This window comes from Suncus etruscus, chromosome 3 (genome assembly GCF_024139225.1).
Source record: "Suncus etruscus isolate mSunEtr1 chromosome 3, mSunEtr1.pri.cur, whole genome shotgun sequence".
NCBI classification, from domain to species: domain Eukaryota; kingdom Metazoa; phylum Chordata; class Mammalia; order Eulipotyphla; family Soricidae; genus Suncus; species Suncus etruscus.
The window spans coordinates 60,077,910-60,101,141 of NC_064850.1; the positions used below are offsets into that span (position 1 = coordinate 60,077,910).

Consider the following 23,232-nt stretch of genomic DNA (forward strand, 5'->3'; position numbering starts at 1 on the left):
TATCAAATGATATAAACTTTAGACTCAGGAAAGTTATAAGGGACAAAGATGGACATTTTGTAATAATCAAGGTACAACAGGAAAAAATCACACTCCTAAACATACATGCACCCAATGAGGGACCAGCAAAATATTTAATACAATTGTTGACAAATCTGATAGAAGACATCAATTGTAACACAATAATAGTGGGAGGCTTCAACACTATCCTGTGACCCTTGTAGGTCAACCAGGCTGAAACCCAACAAGAATATACTAGCTCTGAAAAAAATAATGGAAGAAAGTGGCCTAGTAGGTATATATAGGGTACTCCATTCCCAAAAAATGAATACACATTCTTCTCCAATGCTCATCGGTCATTCTCCAGGATAAACCACATGCTAACCCATAAAGCATATCTTCATAAAATCAAGAGAATGGAAAATGTAAAGACTACCTTTTCAGATCACAATGCACTGAAATTAGAAGTGAAGTACAAAGAGACACAGAAGAAAAACTTTAACACCTGAAAATTAAACAGCTTACTACTGAACAACCAGCGGGTCAGAGATGAAATCAAAGAGAAAATCAAACCATTCTTGGAAACAAATGCCAATGGAGACACAAATTATCAGAATTTATGGGACACAGCAAAATTGGAAGAGGAAAATTTATAGCTTTGCAAGTACAATTGGGAAGAAAGAAGCATCCTACATAAATAGCTTAATGACACAGTTTATAAAATTAGAAAATGATCAGCAAAAGGAATCAAAAATAGGAAGGCAGAAGGAAATAACAAAGCTTAGAGCAGAAATCACTGAACAGAACAAAATAAATAAAAAGTTCAATGAAAGCAGATGTTGGTTCCTTCAAAAATAAACAAGATTGACAAACCTTTAGCAAAACTCACAAAGAAAAGGGGAGAGAGAAATTTAATAAACAGGATAAGAAAATGAAAAGGGGGAGATCACTACAGATACTACAGAGATTCAAAGGGTAATTAGAGACTACTTTGTGAAACTCTATGTCATGAAACATGAGAACCTGGAAGAAATGGATGTTTTTGGACTCATAACCTTCCACAATTAAACCAGGATGATCTAGCATATCTAAACTAACCCATCATTACTGAGAAAATTAAAATGGTCATCAAAAGTCTTCCCCCCCCCCAAAATGCACAGGTCCAGGTGATTCACTAATGAATTATTTCAAACCTTTTAAGAGGAAATACTACCAATACTTTTCAGGCTCTTTTATGAAGTTGAAGTAACAGGAATACTCCCAAAGAGTTTCCATGAAACTAACATCACCCTAATACCAAAACCTGACTGATGCTGCAAATAAAGAACATTACAGACCAATATCCCTGATGAACACATATACAAAGATCCTCAACAAAATCCTGGCAAATAGGATTCAATGCCTCATCAAGAAGGTCATACACCAGGAACAAGTAGGTCCAGGAAAACAAAGATGGTTTAACATACATAAATCTATCAACATAATACATCATATCCGCAAAAAGCAAACTCAAAACCACACGATCATATCAATAGATGCAGAGAAAGCATTTGATTAGTTCTAACACTCATTCTAGATAAAAGCTCCCATCAAGATGGGAATAGCCTTCCCATATAGTCTCCTAAGACTGCTAGGAGAATTCCTGAGCACAGAGCCAGGCATGATTGCTCAGCACCACTGGTGTAGTCCAAAAATAATAATTTGTCTGTACTGGTGACTAAAAACAGTAATATCAGGAATGGTTATTTCCATTCTGAAAACAATTATCTGACAATGAAGGTCTGAAATTCATCTTAATGCTGGTTTGAATTAAATTGAGTTGGTTTACAGCGTAGGGTTTAATGGACCAAGTCCCACAAAAATGCTTCATTTCTGACACCTGTTCTGATTGCAGCTTCTAATTATGGTTCTTTTCAGCCAATTACAAATTAGGACTTCTGGGCTGAAGAAATAATACATAATATAGAGAATTTACCTTGCATGCAGCTGACCCATGTAGATCTCTAGCAGCACATATGGTCTGCTAAGCCTACCATTTCTGATCCCTGAATTCAGAGCCAGGAGTAAGCCCTAAATATTTCTGGTGTGACCAAATTAAATAAATAAAAATTAAAATTAAAAATGGGAACTTCCTAATACTTCTTTTATTCTGACAATATTTTGCAGTGCTCAAAGAACTAATAAAAGGGTTTTTATTAACAAAAATAATTTTTGAACCCTGTGAATAAAATGAATAGCACTTGGAAAGATACACAGGCAAATTTGTAAGGATTAGGGACCTTAAAACGGCATGTGCCAGCCTCCTGGGCCACCTATATCTGCACCAACCTGGAAGCTCTCTAATGCTTATTTTCAGAGTTTTAATCAAGGCTTAAGGCATAGCTAAGATTAATTAAATCATTAGGCACATGATTAAACTCAATGACTTGTGCTTACCTTCTGCTCTTATACAGGTAATTTATCTGGTAACAAACTAGCTTTCATGCTGAAACTAACCAGTTCCCTACTATTAGCTATCCTGTTAACAACAACAAAAAACCAAGAATAGTTGAGAGGTCTGAATAACCAATACATTCCTATATTCAGGAAATCCCAAGGCTTCTTTAAGCTCTGTGTCAGAAGCCAGGAAAAAAATCCTAAATATATTTGTTTGTTATAACACATGATTCCTCTCACATTTTCATCACTTTGCTTCTTCCATCAGTGTGCAATTACCGTATGATTGCTAAAGTATAATTATGATCATCGTTGGGGAATGCTGATAGTTTCAACAGCAATTTTAAAAGAAGTGGTTTTGAAATAAACTGTGCATAAGCACAAATGAAATATTGTTTTAAAGTGAAATTTATCAAATCAGGGTAAGTAAAAGAAAAGGAAAGAGATGAAAATTTCTCTTTTTGTCCCTTTGTCATCCTCTGCTGTTTGTTTTATCGTTATCTTTTCTCCATCTAAAAATAGCTCTTGGGCTTTTTTGGATGTTTGATGTGCTTATTTTTGTAGGAGTAATGGTGATCCAATAGGACTAGTGACCAAACTTGGGGAATACTATAGGGAAACATAGTAATATTCAGTGATAATGTAAAAATAAAATACTTTAAAAAATGCAGCATTAGCACACAACATCTGAAAAAGTTCAGAAAAGGAGGCCAAGGAATAGCTCAGTTGGAAGATGCTGCTGTGCTAACAGAGGCTGTGGTTACGCCCCTGACTTTACTTCATATGCCTACTATATTTCTCATGGCCTCCCAGACACCACAACAGTGTTTGGCTTCATAAGCCCAGAAACTATGTATGTTCCAGTACTGTAGATAAGTGTGTATGATGCTCAGAATGTAGCACAAGTGAGTATCCAGATACTGCAACCACAGATGTGAACCCCCCAAGGAATACAACAACTCATTTTGTGAGCATTTAAACTAGATGTGGATTTCTAACCATCAAACAACAACAGACAGTGTAGAAAGGAAAGGAAAAACCTAATGTTTATATATTAAAAGGTTTTTCTCTTAAAATACCAAATAAAAAGCAAAATATGTGTAAATAATGCAATTTCTGATATGCTTTAATAAGTTCTTCAATTATGAAGAAAAATCATGTAATAGACTGTATTGTGAGAAAATTTTGATGTCCATCAAAAAGCCACACCCTGTTCTTCATAGGCACATGGCCAACTTGTCTCTATCTTCCCTGAAGGTTTGAAAGTATTATGTACTGAACCCTTACTTGGTCCACAGAAATGTTCATTTCTGCTCCTTTCAGTTGAAGATGCTGGCCTGGGCATGAATGAGTTTCACATTATGCTTGTAACAAATATAGAGCTCAGTGCTGAAGATATTTCTATTTTTTACGAAAATCATTGTATTTTTAAATTAGTTAACCAAACAGAATAAAAGGCTGGAAAACGCCATTAACAATGGAATTCCAAATAAGCTTTGCTCTCTCAGTGATCTCAAGGTAGTGTCCACAGATATGGAGAGAAATAAATAAAGATGAAATCAGATTCACCAGTTTATCATATTTTCTATGTAGACATTAGCTACCTAGTTGGAAAGACTTAAAATTCTATTACCACTGGTAAACTGATGCACTTGGCAAAAAAGGGCTACTGGATAATATCTCAATTTAATTACCACACTTATAAAACCACCAAGGTCAATGCAGTCTAACCTTGAAACACCATAATGCCCTTAAAAAGCTCATCTCTTAAGTCTGAGAGATGGCTTGCATCTAATTTCAAACCTTGTCTGTGTTTCTAAAGTTGAAGGTCTCATTTGTGAAAGTACAAGTGCATTTGTAGACACAATACAATGATACGAATAATCATGTTTAGAAAAATAAGAATCCACTAATTTTTTATTAAAAACTAATTCTAGAAAATGTTCTTTACAATGTATTTAAAACATTAAAATATAGACCAGCTTCTTATTTTGGCGGGGAGCACATCCTTTTGATCTCAGGGTTTACTCCTGGCTAAGCACTCAGAAATTGCCCCTGGCTTGGGAGGACCATATGGGATGCCGGGGGATCAAACCGCAGTCCTTCCTTGCAAGGCAGACACCTTACCTCTAGCGCCACCTCACCGGCCCCAAGATCAGCTTCTTAATCAAAAATTCCTCTGGATATCAAATACAAATTTAAAAAATAATTACTTTAAGAACTATAAAAATTACATTTTTGTACTAGCAATATTAATTTGCTTGGAAAGAAAGAGTTTTTTCTAACAATGTTTGATTGAGTTGTTATTTCAAAAATTTATAAATTTGGGTGGCTGACAAAGGAGAAATGCAGTGGTAGATGGTAGACACTTTGCTCTTTCTGAGGAATGGAAGGGAAGAACTGACCTACCTACTCACTCACTCATTCATAGTGGATTAGACACCATCCCAAAGGTCTACTTTAACTTAGTTACTTTGATGAAAGATTCTTTATCCAAATAAGATTACAGGACTGTTAGAATTCCAAATATTTTGGAGAGGTGGAAAATGAAGAACAATCCAGAAAGAGTCATAAATCAATACACTTCAATACAAAATTCCTAAAAGCTTTGGTGTGAGAAAATGGCTGTTTTAGTGAATAAAATGGAAAGAAATTAATTAAGAATTTTTCATTGTGCCAGAGCAGTGGTGCAGTGGTAGGGCATTTGCCTTGCATGCAGCTAACCAAGGAAGGGCCATGGTTCGATTTCCAGGCGTTCCATGTAGTTCCCCAAGCCAGGAGCGATTTCTGAGTGCATAGCCAGGAGTAAACCCTGAATGTCACCGGGTATGGCCCAAAAACAAAAAAAAATAAAAGAATTTTCCATGATTATATAACTTCCAAACCATTGGTTGATTCAACTCCACTCTAGCACTCCTTCTCTTAATAATTAGAAAATATATTAAATATTTTGCCTTGTCACCATCAAGAAGATTCAAGATAGCATGGTTTTCAAAATAAATTAATTTCCCTGGAGTAGAGCCTTAGTATATTGTGCAAGTAGCCATGTTTTATCTAAGGAGCCATAGATGTTCTCCAAGACCCTTTCTGAGTCCAGAACCTAAGCATTGCTGGGTGTGGCCCACAGGCAAAAAATACAAAGGTAAACAAAACCTTTTATAACCTCTAGTCAGATAAGAGAGGCTTAGAAGCTTTCGTTTTGAAAGATGAAACCAAAAAAATAAATCAACCAAGATAATATCAAATCTCTCTTATATCCAGTAAACAATGAATTCAAATATTTATTATTTCTATACTCAGTGTAGAGAATAGCAACCAGTTTTCTGTTCACATGGCATGACTCCAATTCCAGTCCAATACAAGTATACAAATTATTCTGATCCTTTCTCAAACCTACTCAAGTACCCATGTTGAAAGAATGGTTCTCACAGCCAGCACTTTTCTTTTTCTATAGCCATTCTTTTTTTCTTTTTTATTGTTTTTGGCATTGGTTTTCTTTCTTGTTTCGTTGCTGGGTCTCACTTGGCAATACTAGGGGCTATTTCTGACTCTGCTCTCACAAATTACGGTGATGGTGCTTTAGGGAACCACGTGGGATTACAGAGATTGAACTCAGGTCAGCCATGTGCAAGGAAAATGTCCTACCTGTTAGTGTATCTCTCTGGCCCCATGGCATCATTTTTCTATAATCAATAATTTTCAGAGTTTTTATTTCAATCAAAAGAATCAAATTCAACTTACTTAAAGAATGTGGATTCTTACCTTTTCCAGTTTTGAAAGAGCAAGAGAGTAACAGTCTTTGGCTCTGAACTGCATGAATCTCATGTTGGCTGGGTGAGTGAGCTCTGTGATAATACTGAGACTGGAAAACAACCTACATTTCAGAAAAACTACGCATTACATTTACAATACAATACAGTATTCTTATAACAACATATTTACAAGTGACTGATTCCTAGCCTTAGGCATAAAACCACATACAATTACAACAGCAGGCAGTGTCACATAAAATGTTCTGCACCATGAAAGAAAAATTACATGCTATTTTATAAACAATATTTTAACCAATTTTTTTTTGGCTTTTAGGCCTTATCTGGTAGGCTCATTGAGACAGAATACCGACACTGTGCTCAGAGTTTATACTGACAGTGCTGAGCAAACCATATATCTGCCAGATATTGAACATGAGTCATCTGCATTGGAGGCAAATAACTAATCCACTGTGCTATAATGCTAAACTTGCTTGAACCAGCACTTTCTTTTTTTTGTTTTTTTTTCTTCCTTCCTTCCTTCCTTCCTTCCTTCCTTCCTTCCTTCCTTCCTTCCTTCCTTCCTTCCTTCCTTCCTTCCTTCCTTCCTTCCTTCCTTCCTTCCTTCCTTCCTTCCTTCCTTCCTTCCTTCCTTCTTTCCTTCCTTCCACCCTCCCTCCCTCCCTTTCTTCCATCCTTCTTTCCTTTCATCCTTTCTTCTTTCTTTTACTTTGCCACACCCAGCAGTACTCAGGGGTCTGTTTCTAAGGTCAGAAATCATTCTTGGTAGGCTCTCGGCACCATTTGGGATGTGGTGGATTAAACAATGGTCAGCCACATACAAGGCACATATAAGGCCCTACTCACTGTTCTATTACTTCCATCCCCCTAAAGTAGCAATTTATTATACTGTTCTTCCTTAAATTTATAATATAGCATGGTAAAAAACTCAAATTTGATTTAACAGGTTAAAACATTAATTTTTGGAAAATAACACAACTTGATTGGAAAATTTTACATGATAAATGTCCTTCCTCTAATGAGATAATTTGATCTACAGCACCACCTTCTCAAAATATGCAATTTTAAATGTCAGCACTCATTGCAATAAACATGAGATGAGTAAATCTTTGAATTGAAATAGCATTTCATTGCAATAATTGAGGCCAATACTCAACTCTCAAAGTTGAGCTCAAAGGACCTGGAGAAATGTCATTTCCCATAGCTTGCTTTACTTTTCTTCTCATTTGCCTCCTTCCATCCTGAAAACAAATACACAAACACACACACAAACTATACACATTCAAACAAAATTTTTATCCAGAGAAACTGTGCCCAAAAAGCCCCAAAACCTGGCGATATTATTTTTCCAATTTCTGCTCTGATTTATGGTCTGATTCCTATCAGTTTCTATATACCTGTGGATAGCTTTTATGTTTCAGCTGTTTTGAGATTATCTGAAGCATGAGATGATCAACTTGATTCCTCTTAAAATGACCTTTAGATGAGCTAAGACTGCTCACATTTCCTATCATTGGAACACAGGCTCTACAATGACTGGAATTATACAGGACATCTATTACCCTATAAGTGACTCAAAATCAAATCAGTTCCTGGAGCTGATCTTAAGAAATAAATTTTTCTCCTATGCGAATCTCAGTAAGGAGATCATCGAGTCTCCATTGGACAGACATCTCATCTGGTGCCTGACAGAGAACCACACCTTTTCAGATGGGAGAATTAAGTTAAGTGCTATAGGAAAAATCATCTTGAAAGGCTCAGCCATGCCTGTCTCAAGTTGCCCAAGTAATCCTCTTCTGATAAGTGACAACTTAAAACAGGATGCTTTGGGTTTATTTAGTCACTAAGCACCCCAGAATGATGTTACAACACTACTAGGAATACAATATTGTTAAGTAAAGTAAATGAAGAGCATAAAGGCACTAGAAGTCTAATCTCAAGCATTTGAACTTCCATCTAGTTTTAGAAACAGCTGCTACAAAACCCTATAAAAAGGTCTATACAAACTTCATCTATAAAGCTTTAGATTTAAAAGGTTTAGAGAATGTTTCTAAAATTTAGAGTTTTTGAAGGTTTAGAGAACCTTATAAATTCAGAAAAAAATATAAATATATTTTGTTTTGAGCCACACCCTGTAATACTAAGAGGTTACTCCTGGCTATATGCTCAGAAATCGCTCTTGGCTTGGGGAACCCTATGGGACGCCATGGGATCGAACCTTGGTCCGTCCTAGACTAGCTGCACAAGGCAGACACCTTACACCCTGTGCCACTAGTCTGGCCCCTAGAAAATATAGTCTTGAGAATACCAGGCAGATAATTTTTCATTGATAAACATGACTTCTCTCTGAGAAATTCATGATTTTACTCTCAGAGTAGAATGAAACAATACCTCTCTTTGTACAATCTTTCCCTGAGATATCCCCTCATAAAAGATATGAATCCCAGGTGTGCCCTAATTTTCATTTAAATTTGATGTGGCCTTTTTTGACCTGCCTGATGCTTTGATTCATATCCCAGTCTAAGAGCCCAGATGATAGGGGATAGTCCTTGTAATCAAAAAATTCTAAAGATGAGTTTATAACATTCTATGCCCTCAAGTACCCATGCCAATTTGTTAAGAATATACCATTCTTTGAGGGACAGAGTCTCCACATAATAAGAGGTGTGTTATTGCTGTGGCCTCAACATCCTGATTACTGGTCTATCTCAGGAGACTTTGTCACCATCCTGATAAGATATTAAAATCAATTTCTTTTCATACTTCATACTTTTTGGGGGGACAAGAACAATAGCACTACCGATAGAGCACATTTGCCTTGCACAGGACTGACCCAGGTTATTACATGGCATCCCATGATGAGCAAGGAGTATCCCCTAAGCTTTTCTGGGCATAGTGTCAAAATTCAAAACCACAAAAACACAACTTTCTTTTAGCGTTATCTGTGAAAATGTTATGTTTTCTTAGTTTACTGTTATTAGTTGTGAGCCTAACCTATTTAAACATTTTGCAAAATATATCAAGTTTTCTGTGATAAACATTCTTTGTAACCATGAGAAATATAAGTAAGATATTCCTTCATGTATAATTTGAGAGCAAGTATTTTTGCATATGAATATCTAGAAAATTTAAATATACCTAAAAATTGCCAACAAATTAACAATAAACGTCCCTTTTTAGCACTAAAACTAGTGAAACTAACATGATAGATATCATAGACGATTAAGGCTTGCATGAAGTTAATCCCTGTTCTATCTCAAACACTACACTTGGTCCCCCAAGCACTGCTCGAGATCACTCCTTAGCTGGGTGTCATCCCAAACTCAACTCACCCCCTCCAAGTAACTGACACTATTTTATTTTACTTCTGGAGTTGATATTTGTTTTCAGTCACTGTTACCCTTAATGAATTATAGAAACTTTATTATCATTGGTTTTGGAAAGGAGGTATTGGCAATGAGATTTGATTTATGAAAATATTGAGTCTGTACATTTTAGCTCCCACTTCTTAGTTGTGATGGTGTTACCATTCTCTTGTTGTCTGGTGTTGTTATATCCATTTAAAATGTACTTTCTTGGGTCTGGAGAGATAGCATGGAGCTAAGGTGTTTGCATTGCATGCAGAAGGAAGGTGGTTTGAACTCCAGCATCCCATATGGGCCCCCTAGGCTTCTGGAGGCAATTTCTGAATGTAGAACCAGGAGTAGCCCCTGAGCACTGCCAGGTGTGACCCAAAAACCAAAAAAAAAATGGACTTTCTTCTTCACTTTTCTATTCATTTTATAAATGTGAAAACCCTAACTAATAAAAGTTCTCAAATTTAAGTGAAAAGATTTAAAATGAGAGCCATTTTTTTCCATGTTAAATCCCTTGCACGAGATTTACACCATTTATTGTACTGTGCCATCCACTGAACCTGGGTGGATTTTATCTATGCTTTCACTTTATTGTGAAAGGACAACTGTTAGACAGATAATATTTCCTTAGCAGAGCCTGGGCTGTACCTAAATTCTTTAATTTAATAATCTTCTGTGATAGTAAGCTAAATTCTTGTTTATTAATTTATGGCTTAGTGAAATATAGATGAATAACATTATAATTTATATAGAATAGTTTATAGAGAAATACGAAAAATATGTGACCTTCATGGTTTCTTTTTTAGATGTTTGATTCTCTGAAGAGTAATTAGAGACATAAGAGTTTACAAAATGAGGTTCATTCTATCACAAACTTTAAAAAAATTAGATTGGTTTGATGTAAAAATACCAATTATTTGCACAAATTTCCCTGGTAAACCTAGTAAATACTAAGAGCTCATAAATAATAAAATCTTGAGATTTTAAAAGTTTTATTTCTGTTTTTTTGGATTAATTTATTTTTGAGTTACACCCAGCAGTGCTCTGGAGTTACTTGTGGCTCTGTGCTCAGGGGTCCTTATGTGGTGCTGAGAATTGACTCCCATTTGCCTGAGTGCAAAACAAGTGTCTATACACTATACTAAGTTTTGGTCTAAGAGATATTTTTAAATAAAACTTATTTACACTAAAGATATACATCTCAACATGGAACAGATAATACTTGGCAATATTAACTGTGGCAAATTAAAGCAATGAATATAAAGCTACATAAAATTATTTGAACATCAAGTTTCATATTCATGCTCAAATTCTCTAAAAAGGAAATGAGAAAGCTGAGGCAGAAAAGCCAAATATGTTCCAATTACACTGTAGTAAATGATAGAATATAGGTTTACTCAGTGGAATGACTTTTTTTCCATTAGCTTAATAAATAGAATATCTAAACTGGAAGTCCAGTGACCAAATGAAATTTATAAATTATTAAGAATATCTAGGGCCGGAGCAATAGCACAGTGGTAGGGAATTTGCCTTTCATACGGCTGATCCAGGACGGACCTCAGTTCGATACCCAGTGTCCCATATGGTCCTCTAAACTAGGAGCAATTTCTGAGTGCATAGCCAGGAGTAACCCCAGAGCGTCACTGTTTGTAGCCCCCAAACCAAAAACCAAAATAAAAAATAAATAAATAAATAGATAAATAGATAAATAAATAAATAAATAAAAAGAATATCTAACAGCATGCTGGACTTTTATATATTAAATTTTAATTTCACTTTAATATTTTTCAATATATAGTTTTTATGCCTCTAAACAGTAGGGATTACATTGTACCAAATTATTATTTAGTGAATAATATTTAATATCAATTCAACAAATAATTAGTCTTTGTTACTTAAAACTTTGATTTATAGAGATTTAAAAGAAGTATAATGTGCCTTTAAAGTACAATTTGCAACATAATAGTAAAAATTTAATAACTGAAGGTCATGCATAATTATTTCATATATAGTAAATGAACTGACTGGTTACAGACTAGATGCACAAAGACATTAGTGAATGAATAGCATGGAACAAATAACTAGAAGATAATAAAAAGTCAGAGAAGTGATTTACTAGAAAAAAACAGCTATAAACATTTATAAATGATTACATTTTGGGGGAAAATTTTCATCAGTTAAAAATCAGAATTTTATCTTCTATATATTTATAATTCTGGTTAAAACTGTATTTATTTGGATTCTTCTGTTTGTAATTCTTTTTCTTTTTTTTCTTTTTGGTAGCAGGGAGCACACAAGCACTACTCGTGACTTAGTCTTCATCTGTGCTCAGTGGTCACACCTAGCAGGTTTCAGGGCACCAGGAATGGAACCTAAGTCAGTATCATTTAAGTTAGCACTCTACCAGCCTACCAGCTGTACTATTGTTCCAGTCCTAGATTGCTTTAAAAAAACAAACAAACAAACAAAAACATGCTATCAAGGAGAAATACACACATGTACTTAAATGTATCTGATGTATTAATAAGAGTGTATAAATTAAGTATTGAAGTGTCCTGGTCATTTAATTTAAGCAACACATAGCTTTGGAATTTTCTAAATCAAAATCTTATGTGATACACCATTTCTGTTTTGTGGAAAACAACTGCACCATAAATGTTTTAAACTGAGAAACTTAATACATTATCCAAGTCTGCCACCTAGTGAAAATTTAGAAGTAAAAAATAATGAAATGCAGTTTTGTAGAGTCCTTTAACTTATTAGGAATTATAAGTATTATAACAGTTAAAAATTCAAAACAATTGTAATAGCTCAAAATAGTTCAATATTTAAAATGTGTTTAATAATGTTTCATCTGTAAAGTACCGATACTATCAATCTACTACTAATTACAATTTGAATGCAGGGCATTTAAAATATGACATGCCTTTTTCCTTAAGGTATTAATATTTTAGTAAAGTAATATTGCAATTAAAATTAATCAGGGGCCTTGGAGAGATAAGTCAATGGGTGGAATATAGGCTTTGCATGCAGTATACTCCAAATACTGTTGGGCTACTCTACTCATGATCTCTTTGAAATTCCCTAAAAGAACAAAAAATAATATAACTTATTCTATTTGTATTGCTTCTTGTAATTTTTATTTAGTATAACATGGTTACAAAAGGTTACTTTGATGGGCTTGCATCATGGGTAGAGGTGTCACTGGAACAGAACTTCCTTTTCCTGTCAACAACCATCAGGATGCTTAAATCATTTGCAGTCCTCTAGCACATGCAGACAAGCCTAGGAGAAGCATATGTCTTCCCACTTCTGTACCTGTGCTAGTACTTATGTGGCCCATGGACCAATATTTCCTATGCCTGAGTACCTTAGCTGGGAATAATTGTCTTTTTGTATGAAACCTTGTACCCTCTTTTTTCTTACTATAAAACCAGAGTCAACATTACTACAAACAAGACCCAGACTTTACAACCAAACTTTATAGTGTGCCTGTCATGTTGATAGGCTGGGGCAGGAGGAGGGAATCTGGGAATCTGGTGGAGAGAGGTTGGCACTAGTTGAAGGGGTTTGGTACTAGAACAATTTATGTTTTAAACTTAACTATTAGTAACTTTGTACATCACATCACAGTTCTTTGATAAAATTTTAAAAATTAAAATAACCTTATAGCTGAGTCAAAAAATACTGTACTTAAAATTGCTTTCTACTTGTTGAATAGGATGTTTTCCAATTTAGCTATCTTAATGAAAGTGGTTGATCTTATGGTTTTTATACATGGATTTTGTTCACTTTTATTTGTTTTTTTTTTGGGGGGGGGGGCAGAAAATAGCCCATGTGGAGCTAAGAAGACCAAGGGACCATTAGGTGAGGTCCAATGCTAAGGCCTGAGACTACCAAGTTCCCTAGAATAGAGGCAACCACTATGTGGGTGGAGCTTCAGTGGTCCTAAGTCTCTACGTGGTGAAGTTTAGAGGAACTCAACAGTACCTAAGGCTAACCACTGTACCAGTTCCATTGCCAAATTTTGCTCAATAATATTATAATTGGGGCCAAAGCAATAATACAATGGGTAAGAAAGGTATTTGCCTTGAACACACCCAAAGTGGGTTCAATCCTTGGCACCCCATATGGTACACAGAAAAGTACCAGGAGAAAGTCCTGAGTGACAAGCCAGGATTAAGCCCTGAGAAATATCACATGTGGCCCAAAAAGCAATCAATCAATCAATCACTCGATTAATCAATAAAAAGCTTTATACAAATTTATTTATATATTTCATCATATCCTTTTTGAGGGACACTCAAGAATATGTAGCCATGGGACTTAAGAGTGCATGCTCTGGCTCTTCCACTTCATCATTGATATGCATAATTACAATATAGCAGTAAGTCATTGCTGAGGTCCTCCAGACCAAGATAAGGTAGAAATCTCCAGTCAAAAAAGAATACAATCTATGATGACATGTGCATTTTATAATTTTGCATATCAAATATTTCTCTTATTATTGAATTATTCTCTTTCCAGTCTGGTCAGCTAAATTTTACAATATAAAGGGAAAAAAACCTTCATTATAAAACAAACCAATTCAAGAAAAAGAAAAAGATTTTTTCAATCATTTCTGGACTTTTACAAAACAAATTAAACTAAAATTCATTAAACTTCAAGTCTAGTAGTCCTTAGGTAGCTACAATACCTTATCTGCCTATTTTAGAAAACCATACCAAACCTCAACATAAATGATTCAAGTTAAAAAATATGAGCAAAAAAACAACCCATCACAAATAGACACACAATTTGTATAAATATTTTAACTACTTATCCTCGAGCCAGTATAATGATCCCTTTGTTTTTTTTTTTTTCTTCCTCTTTTCCATCAACATTTCCCTTGGTTTCCATGGTTGGATGGCTTCCTAGTCATTTCTAGTGTGTTGTTGCATGATTTGACTTGACTTGCACAAATAAACTTCTAAATTGATTATAAAATTTTTTGATTTTATACTAAAAATATTTAGTTCTGTACCCTCTGTACTAAATACTACTTTTCTTGCACTTATGAAAAAAGTTCATTTCACCCTTTGGGCTTTCTCAGGCTCCCTGTCTTCTCATACAAAGTTAGGCATGAATCCCATCTCTGCCATCCTCTTCTACCAAATAAAGGGAAACATTTCTTTCTTTTAATTAAAAGAGAATAATGATAGATGTCATTAAAATGCCAAATATTTCCCAAATAAGGCATTTTGTTATGTCAGTTTGATAGAATAGTTTGAATTAGTTGTTTTATTTTATTTAATCACCATGGTATTGTTCTAAAATGAATTTATTTTAAATTTTGAGTTACCTAATCAACTTTAGATATTAGCTCTGAGTTCATAAAATTATAAAAAATATCCAATGCATTCTAGTATCACAAAAGGGCCTTCGTTGGTAAAACTTGAATAAGAAGAAACTGGAAAATGCAAACCTACTTTTTTTCAAACTGGAAATCAAAATTCTCATTGTAGCTGACTTTTTGTGCTGAGTAGATTATAAAGCAAACCGAGGAAAAAGATTTAGCAGAATGACCAGACAAAATCTTCACTACAAAACTCTTAACTTTTTTGAAAAGGTCTAAATTGCAAAATACCCAAGAAATATTTTTAAGTAGGAGAGTGGAAATCATCTTAACCTGAAGTGATAGTGAACCTCTGGGATATTCTTTTATTCTAAATGATGTTTGTTGCTATTGTAGGGACAAAGGTAGGGGTGCCTGGTAATGTATGTTGGGGTACTTGTCCAAAAGCTAAACCAGCTGGAAGTTATAAAGGCCTTCATACAAAATATCCTTCTCCTGGGCCCTGGAAACCAGTGAGATAAATAATTCCAGGTCAAGTGTATGGAGGCTTTTGGAGAGAACAAATGGTTGGATCCCCCCTGGGAGGAAATAAGGCTTCACTAGTGGAACAAAGGCTGCACAAAGAAAATCAAGAGAAGACTATCAACTGCTCCCAGCTCTCCTCCTTGGCAACCACCATAGCAACAAACAGGCAGAGGGGCAGTTTGGGAAAACAGCATGTAAAATAACTTGGCAGAGGAAGTGGCACACATATGCTGCCCAATATCCTCTCTTGAAATGTGGACTTTCATATTTAGGGCACAATTTCCCATGCTTAGAGTGTATACTTTTGCCTTTTCCTTTCTGGAAAAGCTGTGTTCATTAATCTACCTCTTTCTTCCCCTCCATTATTTGCCCAATAAATTTGTTTTACTTCACTGCTGAAATCACTTCTGTGATGAGAGACAACAAACCTTAAAAAGCTCAGGAAGAATTTAAAAACTTTCCTTTCCTGTAAGGAATAATTTTGCTTCCCAACCTGAGTCCACAGCTCCCAAGAATCAAATGTTAGGGATATTTTTCCACACCACACCAGGCAGAACAAATGGAGTTTATTAGAGTTTAATGAGTATCTCATGGTACTGTAATATGTGAATCTCTGTTCTAGGGAGTAGTTTATTCTTCAGTTCCAAATTTCTGAGGCATTTCCGTATTGATGAAGGTGGAGAGAGAGAAAAATGGTAGACACCCTTCTCAAGACTGCCACCTCTGTCCTCCCCACTTCACACAGCTACTGCTTCTCTGTTCCTGGGGGTGGAGGCCACCATTGGCAACACTGCTGGAACATTTTTCTTGAGAACCCAAAAAGAAAAAGTAGCCTTGAGGCAAAATACAAATTTAAGTAAATGATCACTGCAAGGCTATGCTTACATTCTCAGGCACAACTCAAGGCTGGAGCTGGAGTTATATCTTTTGTAGTACTTCAGGAGCACTCACCAAATGTCCCAAAGATTTTTATATTCCTATTCTAGATTTCAAATAATGTATATGAATCTCTCACTGGACAGATTCTTTGGAAGAATTGAACAAGAGCAAACTAGTAAATGCAAAATTGCCACAATGAATAAAGACACACTGAACTGTTTTCACCTTGATTAGAAAGCAGTATTAAAATTGCAAATGTAGCTTCTCCTCAATGGCTTTAATTCTCTTCTGATCTCTGCTGGCCTCTCTTGGTTCAGTCGGTAAGTTTCCCTTTATTGCTTCAGGTTTCTTTTGGATTGATTAAATAATTTAAAAAGCACCAGACAGACAGATGAGCAGGAGAAGAAATCAGTTTCATTATATACATATATATTTACTTATATGGATGCTACACAGAAAATAAGGCTTTCATTTCTAGCAAACAATAGGATAGACATATCTGAGATAAGGAATTATGCAGGCTTCAAGAAGGATGGTGAGTAACATGAAAAAGAGAAGATAATTCATGATGAAGCCCAGATGCTTATTTATGACATGGTTACTCTGCTGTATAGATGATTTCTCTAATAAAAAAAGTTATTTTTTTCAATTCTGTCTCAATCAGAAAAACAGGGATGTCCTAACAATATGGATTACAGAAATCAATATAATACCAACCCACAATAGCCCTAATGCATGAAATCTGGAAACCTATGAGCATGCAAATATTGAGTCACAAAGCATATCTGGGGCCCCTAAAGAGAGGAAAAATTGCATTAGAAACCAAACAAGAATAAGAACATCAAAGAAGAGCATAAGTAGTCTAAGCAATTCTCTTGACAATACCTTAGTAACAAAGTGGGATAAATATTAAAGTACCAAATGTGAGCAGATTGGATCAAGCCTATAAAGTAATCTTTGAGAAAGAGAGACACACAAGTTCCATTTCAATATATCACCATACCTCATCTTTGAGGTGGGCATTCCCTCATTTGGGTAAATCTCTGCTCTGGAGAGTTCAAGTTCTCTCAGAATACTTTTCTCTTATCTCATGCTTCCTGAGTAATACTTTAAAATAATTTCTTCCTAAATTAATTTTTTGTGAAAATAGGGGAGAGATTGTGGAACCTAATTGGCCTGGCCACATGGCCACAGAATTGGATTCCCTTTCCTGAAAGGAACAGTCCTTGCTCCAACCTGAGGTTATACTTCTTAAGAACTCAAGTAGAGTTCTTAACGATCATGTACAGCTGAGGTCAAGCTTGATGGCTGCTCAGTGTTTCTTGTGAGACTTAGTTATCTACACTGTGCAAGAACTTGTGTGAATTTGACCAATCATAACCTCCATGCACTTCCCCCAGTGACAGAGGGGGTTGGATCAGGAAGGTGCAACAACACTCATGCTCTTTGCAAGATACTTCTGATCTCACTATCCACTTCACCCAAGTCACCTACAGTATTAGTTGATGCACTAGGATGACAGTTTGCAATATTTCACTACTCAACCAGGAGAACTACTTCTTGGATCAGCCATTTATTCCAACCTGTAATAATGCCCTAATTTGAGTTGATAGCCCCACTTTTCATTCTTCTAGGTGTTGAGTGAATCATAAATGTATTTTATGAGCATCAAGATCTGTGCTCCAATGCTAAATAATACATATGCAATAGGGTACACCTTGTTGAAACCTATTCAAAATATTTTGAGGACACCTACATCCACCACCTCCATCTATTACACATACACACAACTAGTGAATAGAGATTCTTTGGTCTTGAATTTGCTATTTTTGATGCTGGATAGACCACAGGATCATTAAATTAATGAAGAATAGAAGTTTATTAACAAAGCAGAAATATTGGGAAATCTAATTAAGGGTTCAAAACAACCATCATGAGCTTCTGAATAATCAGCCATATTACTCACTGGCAAAAGAGGTCAGATCAGTTATATGCATTGCTTGTGTATGCATCACCAAAGCCCTCTTCCACTTTCTTTCTCATTCTTTCTCATGAGCTTGAAAGTCAACAAATATTGAAGGTTTTCTAAGATATTATCTCATAAATTTAAACTCTGCAAATGTAGAAGTCAAATGTTCTATACAAAAATGGAATGTCAAAACAATCAAGCTAAAATGGCAAGGGCTCAAATAGCTACACAGTCACTTACAAATGCTAAAATAAAACAGCATATCTTCATGTAAAATAACACCAAACTGTGATCTTTATTTGCCCAATACATACTGATTCTTAGTAAGATCCCATGATTAATTTTCCCCTACAAATAAAATAACTTCCTGTCAAATATTCCCATAAAGAGTTCATGATGTTTGCTTAGCCATGTTTGTGGCCAATGTATTTTCTTAATACAATGTGAGGGCTTGTTCTTTTCAAAAGTGGTAGCAGCTAGTGATCATCTGTCTGAGCCACTTCTTGGAGTGATTCTCAGAAAACAACTTAGTCATTGCAGTAACCTTGATGGGAAGAGGCGATGTTAATGCATGTTCAGACTGCCTAGATTAAAGTAGACATTATACTTTGAGCTCTTCTGGCTATAATCCCAATGCCATCTTGCTATCTCTGACTTATTTTACAATACTTCAGCATAAACAAGGCATTAGGTGTAAGTGAGGGTTGCAGACAAACTCTGGGTGCAGCTAACCTACTACTTAACCACCCAGGGTGACTCAGTTTTATTTTAATCATAACTGAAACATTAAATAATTAAAACTGCTTTTGTTACCTTTAGTTCTATTAGAAGTTTACTCCCATGTAAAGAAGATAATATTGTCATGAGGACATGAGGATTAGCTGTGATAATTTTCACATATTTTTGCTGAAATAAATTGTTAACACAAGATGCACCATAGCTGCCTCAGATGCCACATCAACAAATACAAGGTTAGGTAATTTGGTGTTTATGTAAATGTTCCTCATTCACCAGAAAGACAGTTTAAGTCAGTCAGCAGCCAAATTTCAAACTATGTTCTCTGCTCTATGATCATTATTCATTTTCCTTGTGTGTGTTATGTGGGAGGGGAGTGATTTGGGGCACACTTGCTAGTAGTTAAAGTATGCTCCTGGCTTTACACTCAGGAATCACTTCTGGAGGTACTCAAATGACTAGATGGAGTGCCAGGGTATGAAATTGGGTCAACAGTATGTAAGGCAAGTGTTTTACCCATTCTACTATTTCTCCAGCTCACTTTCTTTTTCTTTATCCTTTTTGAATAAATATGCCTGTTGTTCATACAATTTTGCTTCTACTTGGACCCTGTGGAATGAAGATTGCATTTTTTTAAAGTGCTGAAGTTTGTTTGTTTACCTAATTTGATTTTTAAATTCATGTTTAAAACAATTTGCTCTTATATAGATCTAGGTCACTTAGCGATAGGATGCTATCCTTTAAAATTAAGTAATCTAGGGTCCAACTTATGACGAAAGAATTTCTGCTTGTTTTTGTGAGGTGGAAATACATATAAGGGTAGTTGGATCCTATATCTGCAATTTGTTCATCTACCTCTAGGGAATTTCATGCATAGTGGTAGTAGGTAGCCTAAAAGAACAAGAACTTGGAGTAAACGGAAGTAAGGGAGAAAAAGAGCTGAGATTAGAGTAAAACTTAATTTCATTAGATTAGAGTAAACTCTAATTAGTTTAGAATAGTAATTGACAAATCTCTGTTTAGATTTTCAGGACCATGTTGGTTAAAATGATCTTGAAATTTAATTCTGATAAAACTGTAAGAAAAGTTCTCTTCAAGGAAGGCAGTGGAAATTTGAATAAGTAATGGAAGCAGGTTCTAAGACCAAAGAATTGTTCAGTTGAAAGCATATTATGAAATGGGAGTTAGAAATTAAGTGAAAGGTAGTATTGAGAGAATAAGAATATAGAGGTTAAAATTGGTGATAGATCAAGTTAAAAGCTATGACCATTATAATACCTTATTTAAAGTACATATTGAATGCATCATCTATGTAGGATTTTTTTTAATCATCAAAAATTATAGTAAAACAGGGGCCGGCGAGGTGGCGCTAGAGGTAAGCGCCTTGCAAGCGCTAGCCAAGGAACGGACCACGGTTCTATCCCCCAGCATCCCATATGGTTCCCCCAAGCCAGGGGCGAATTTTGAGCGTGTAGCCAGGAGTAACCCCTGAAAATCAAACGGGTGTGGCCCAAAAAAATCAAAAAAGAAATTATAGTAAAATAAAGGCCAGAAAAATTTATATTTACACAGAAAAATAATAAATGAATGTGGACAATTTCTGATTATAAACCATTAATATAACTATACATTTAATATAAATAACTTTATATAGTGTAGATGCATTGGCCATTTGCTTATATAAATGATCTCTCATATATTTTAGGGACCTAGGATTTTTTTGCATTTAATTGGATAGACTTAACTGATTGGAGATTTGGGACACACCCAGAGGCGGTCAGGGGTTACTCCTGGCTGTGAGCTTAGAAATTGCTCTGAGCGGGGTCGGGGAATTTCTGGCAGGCTCAGGGGAACTCTGTAGGGTAGTGTGAATAGAACCGGGGTCCCTCCTGGGTCTGCCACGTGCACACTACCACTGTGCTATTGCTCCGGCCTTGAATGGTGAAATGGGTTTCACTTGTAAATTTATTTATTTTTGTTTGTTTGTTTTGGGAGGGCACACACGGCGGCCTTCAGTGGTTTCTCCTGGCTCTGAGCTTAGTCAGAAATCACTTCTTGCAGGCTCGGGGAGACCATATGGGATCAAACCTGGGTCTGCCACATGTTAGGTAAACTCCCTACCAGCTATGCCATCACTTCGCCATCCTGAACTAATTTTTCAGGCACAAATATCTAGAATTACTGCTTAATAGTTCATAGAAATGTATTCCCTAAAAATGATTTGTAAGTGGTGACATAATGATAATGCCTTTATAGAGCATGGGCTGGGGAGAGGTGAGACCATAAATATATTCTGGACATGCAATAGCTCTTCTTAAAATTCTCCTTGTGCAAAATGGATGTACATAGAAACTGTGCAATGCTGAAATTTGCTGAGAGGTAACTTTATGTAACCCTGGGTAGGTTAGGGAATCCAAACTCATTTATCCATTCATTTTACCCACATGTGGGTTCCCTCTCAACCAGGAAGTCAGGAAAAAGTTCCTCTGCAATTTCCCATTTGTGTTTCTGCTATTAGCAATCATGGTCTGTTAGTTGGTTTTAAACTGTTAATTAAAGTTTTGCACCTGTCAGTAAGAACAAAATTTATTATTGTTTTGGATTCAAAATAAGTCCCATAGAAGGTGTTAAACTGTTATGTATTAAGTACATAAGTGAACGTCAATTTAGTGAATTTCATACTCTTTTCCTAGACACACAGACAAATAGATTCAGTCTGCTGAGCACCAAGTAAAGGACAAGACCAATTCTTCAGACATTTACCTGAAAAGGGTCTGCACGTTCACAATTGTTTTGGCATCTGCCATGTAGTCTTCCTCGGCACTCATGGTGCTCTCTTTGTCCACGACCACCATGTTGGCAGCAAATGTCACTCCACACCTGAGTAGATCATCTAGACTTTGATAAAAATCAACAGACAGAATTGGCCTTCATAAATCACAGTGGTAGGATAGATGCTAAGACCTGCTTGTCCCCAGAGTATATGTTGCCCTTATTTGTGGTGTTCATAGAGTATATGGACACCACTAGATATTTATAGGAATTATTGAGAAAATACTCTCATCTCATGCCATAATTTCTATTGTGGGATTCTTTCTAATTCTTTTAGATATCAACTGTTTCAAAATTCTATGATGAAATATTATTTTTAATATTTTGATTATGTAAATAAAACACTATTTTGAAATCTCATTAAAATAGTTTGTTAGGACTTTGCTTTTATAGTGAGCATCCTATTTCAAAGACACAGCACTTATGTACTTTAGTACGTTGGGTGAATTTTTTGGTAGAGGATAAATGGATATTACTCTTAATTTAGTTGACCAGATCTAATATAAAATAAAGTGTATAAATCCATAAAATATTTATTTGAAAATGTCTCTTTTGTGTATGTAAAAAAAGTTATACCCTTCTCATTGGTTATAGACTGCCAAGAGCATGTAAAATAGAGAAACATCAGTTGTAGTCAAGCTGAGTAACTGTTTAGCCAATATAAGTTTTTGAATAAATGATTGAATAAGCTGTTTTTTTTGTGTGTGCATAAAGTAAGTGCTAAAAAGCATACAAATTCCTATGTATTGTGCCATATGGAGACTTTTCAATAACTGATGGAAAGTTGGCCTGACATTCCTCCACTGAATTTAAAGAAAATGTCAGCACTGGGCTGAATCAGATGCATCATTATTCTTACTGTCTTCATTTCATATACACTAAAACATTTAGATCTGAGTAAGAGAAAGTAAATTTGACCAGCAAAATAATGTTTCATGCACAGAGTTGACTGAAGAATCCAAGAATTATGAGAACTGATTAGCACAGCTTTTGTTTTAAAAGAAGTTCAAAACTTTTTTTTTAAAAAGGGTCCCATTTAGATTTATTTCCATTTATATTCTTAAATAATATAGGCAGTACCTGAGGATCTCGTCCAAGAGCATGATTGAATGGATAATTAGCCATGACATGTGAGAAGAAATAACTTTCCTTTATAGGAAGGTTGGAAGAAGGTTTTTCTCTGTTATAAGGCAAGAGAGTATTACCAAAGCTTTGAGTCCAAGATCCCCAGGAGTAGTCCAGAAAAAATATTTTGCTTGAATCAGGAACAATGTTCTGTGGCAGAGATTTTATGGCTAAAACTGTGGAAACAGAATGTTATTCCAGATAAATTTCTTATGGTGAGAGGGGCTTGGACCATAACTTCCAACCAATATGTGACTAAGTTTAAATCTC

The 23,232-nt window shown here is 35.4% G+C and overlaps 1 protein-coding gene across 1 annotated transcript in view; it reads right to left on the reverse strand.

Annotated features, from left to right (window-relative positions):
- KCNT2 (potassium sodium-activated channel subfamily T member 2) overlaps window positions 1–23,232 on the reverse strand; it is a 359,575-nt gene that overhangs the window by 44,366 nt on the left and 291,977 nt on the right. Inside the window, 2 exon segments of the mRNA XM_049769750.1 lie at window positions 6,199–6,310; window positions 21,769–21,903. Of these exon segments, the coding sequence (XP_049625707.1) occupies window positions 6,199–6,310; window positions 21,769–21,903 (247 nt within the window).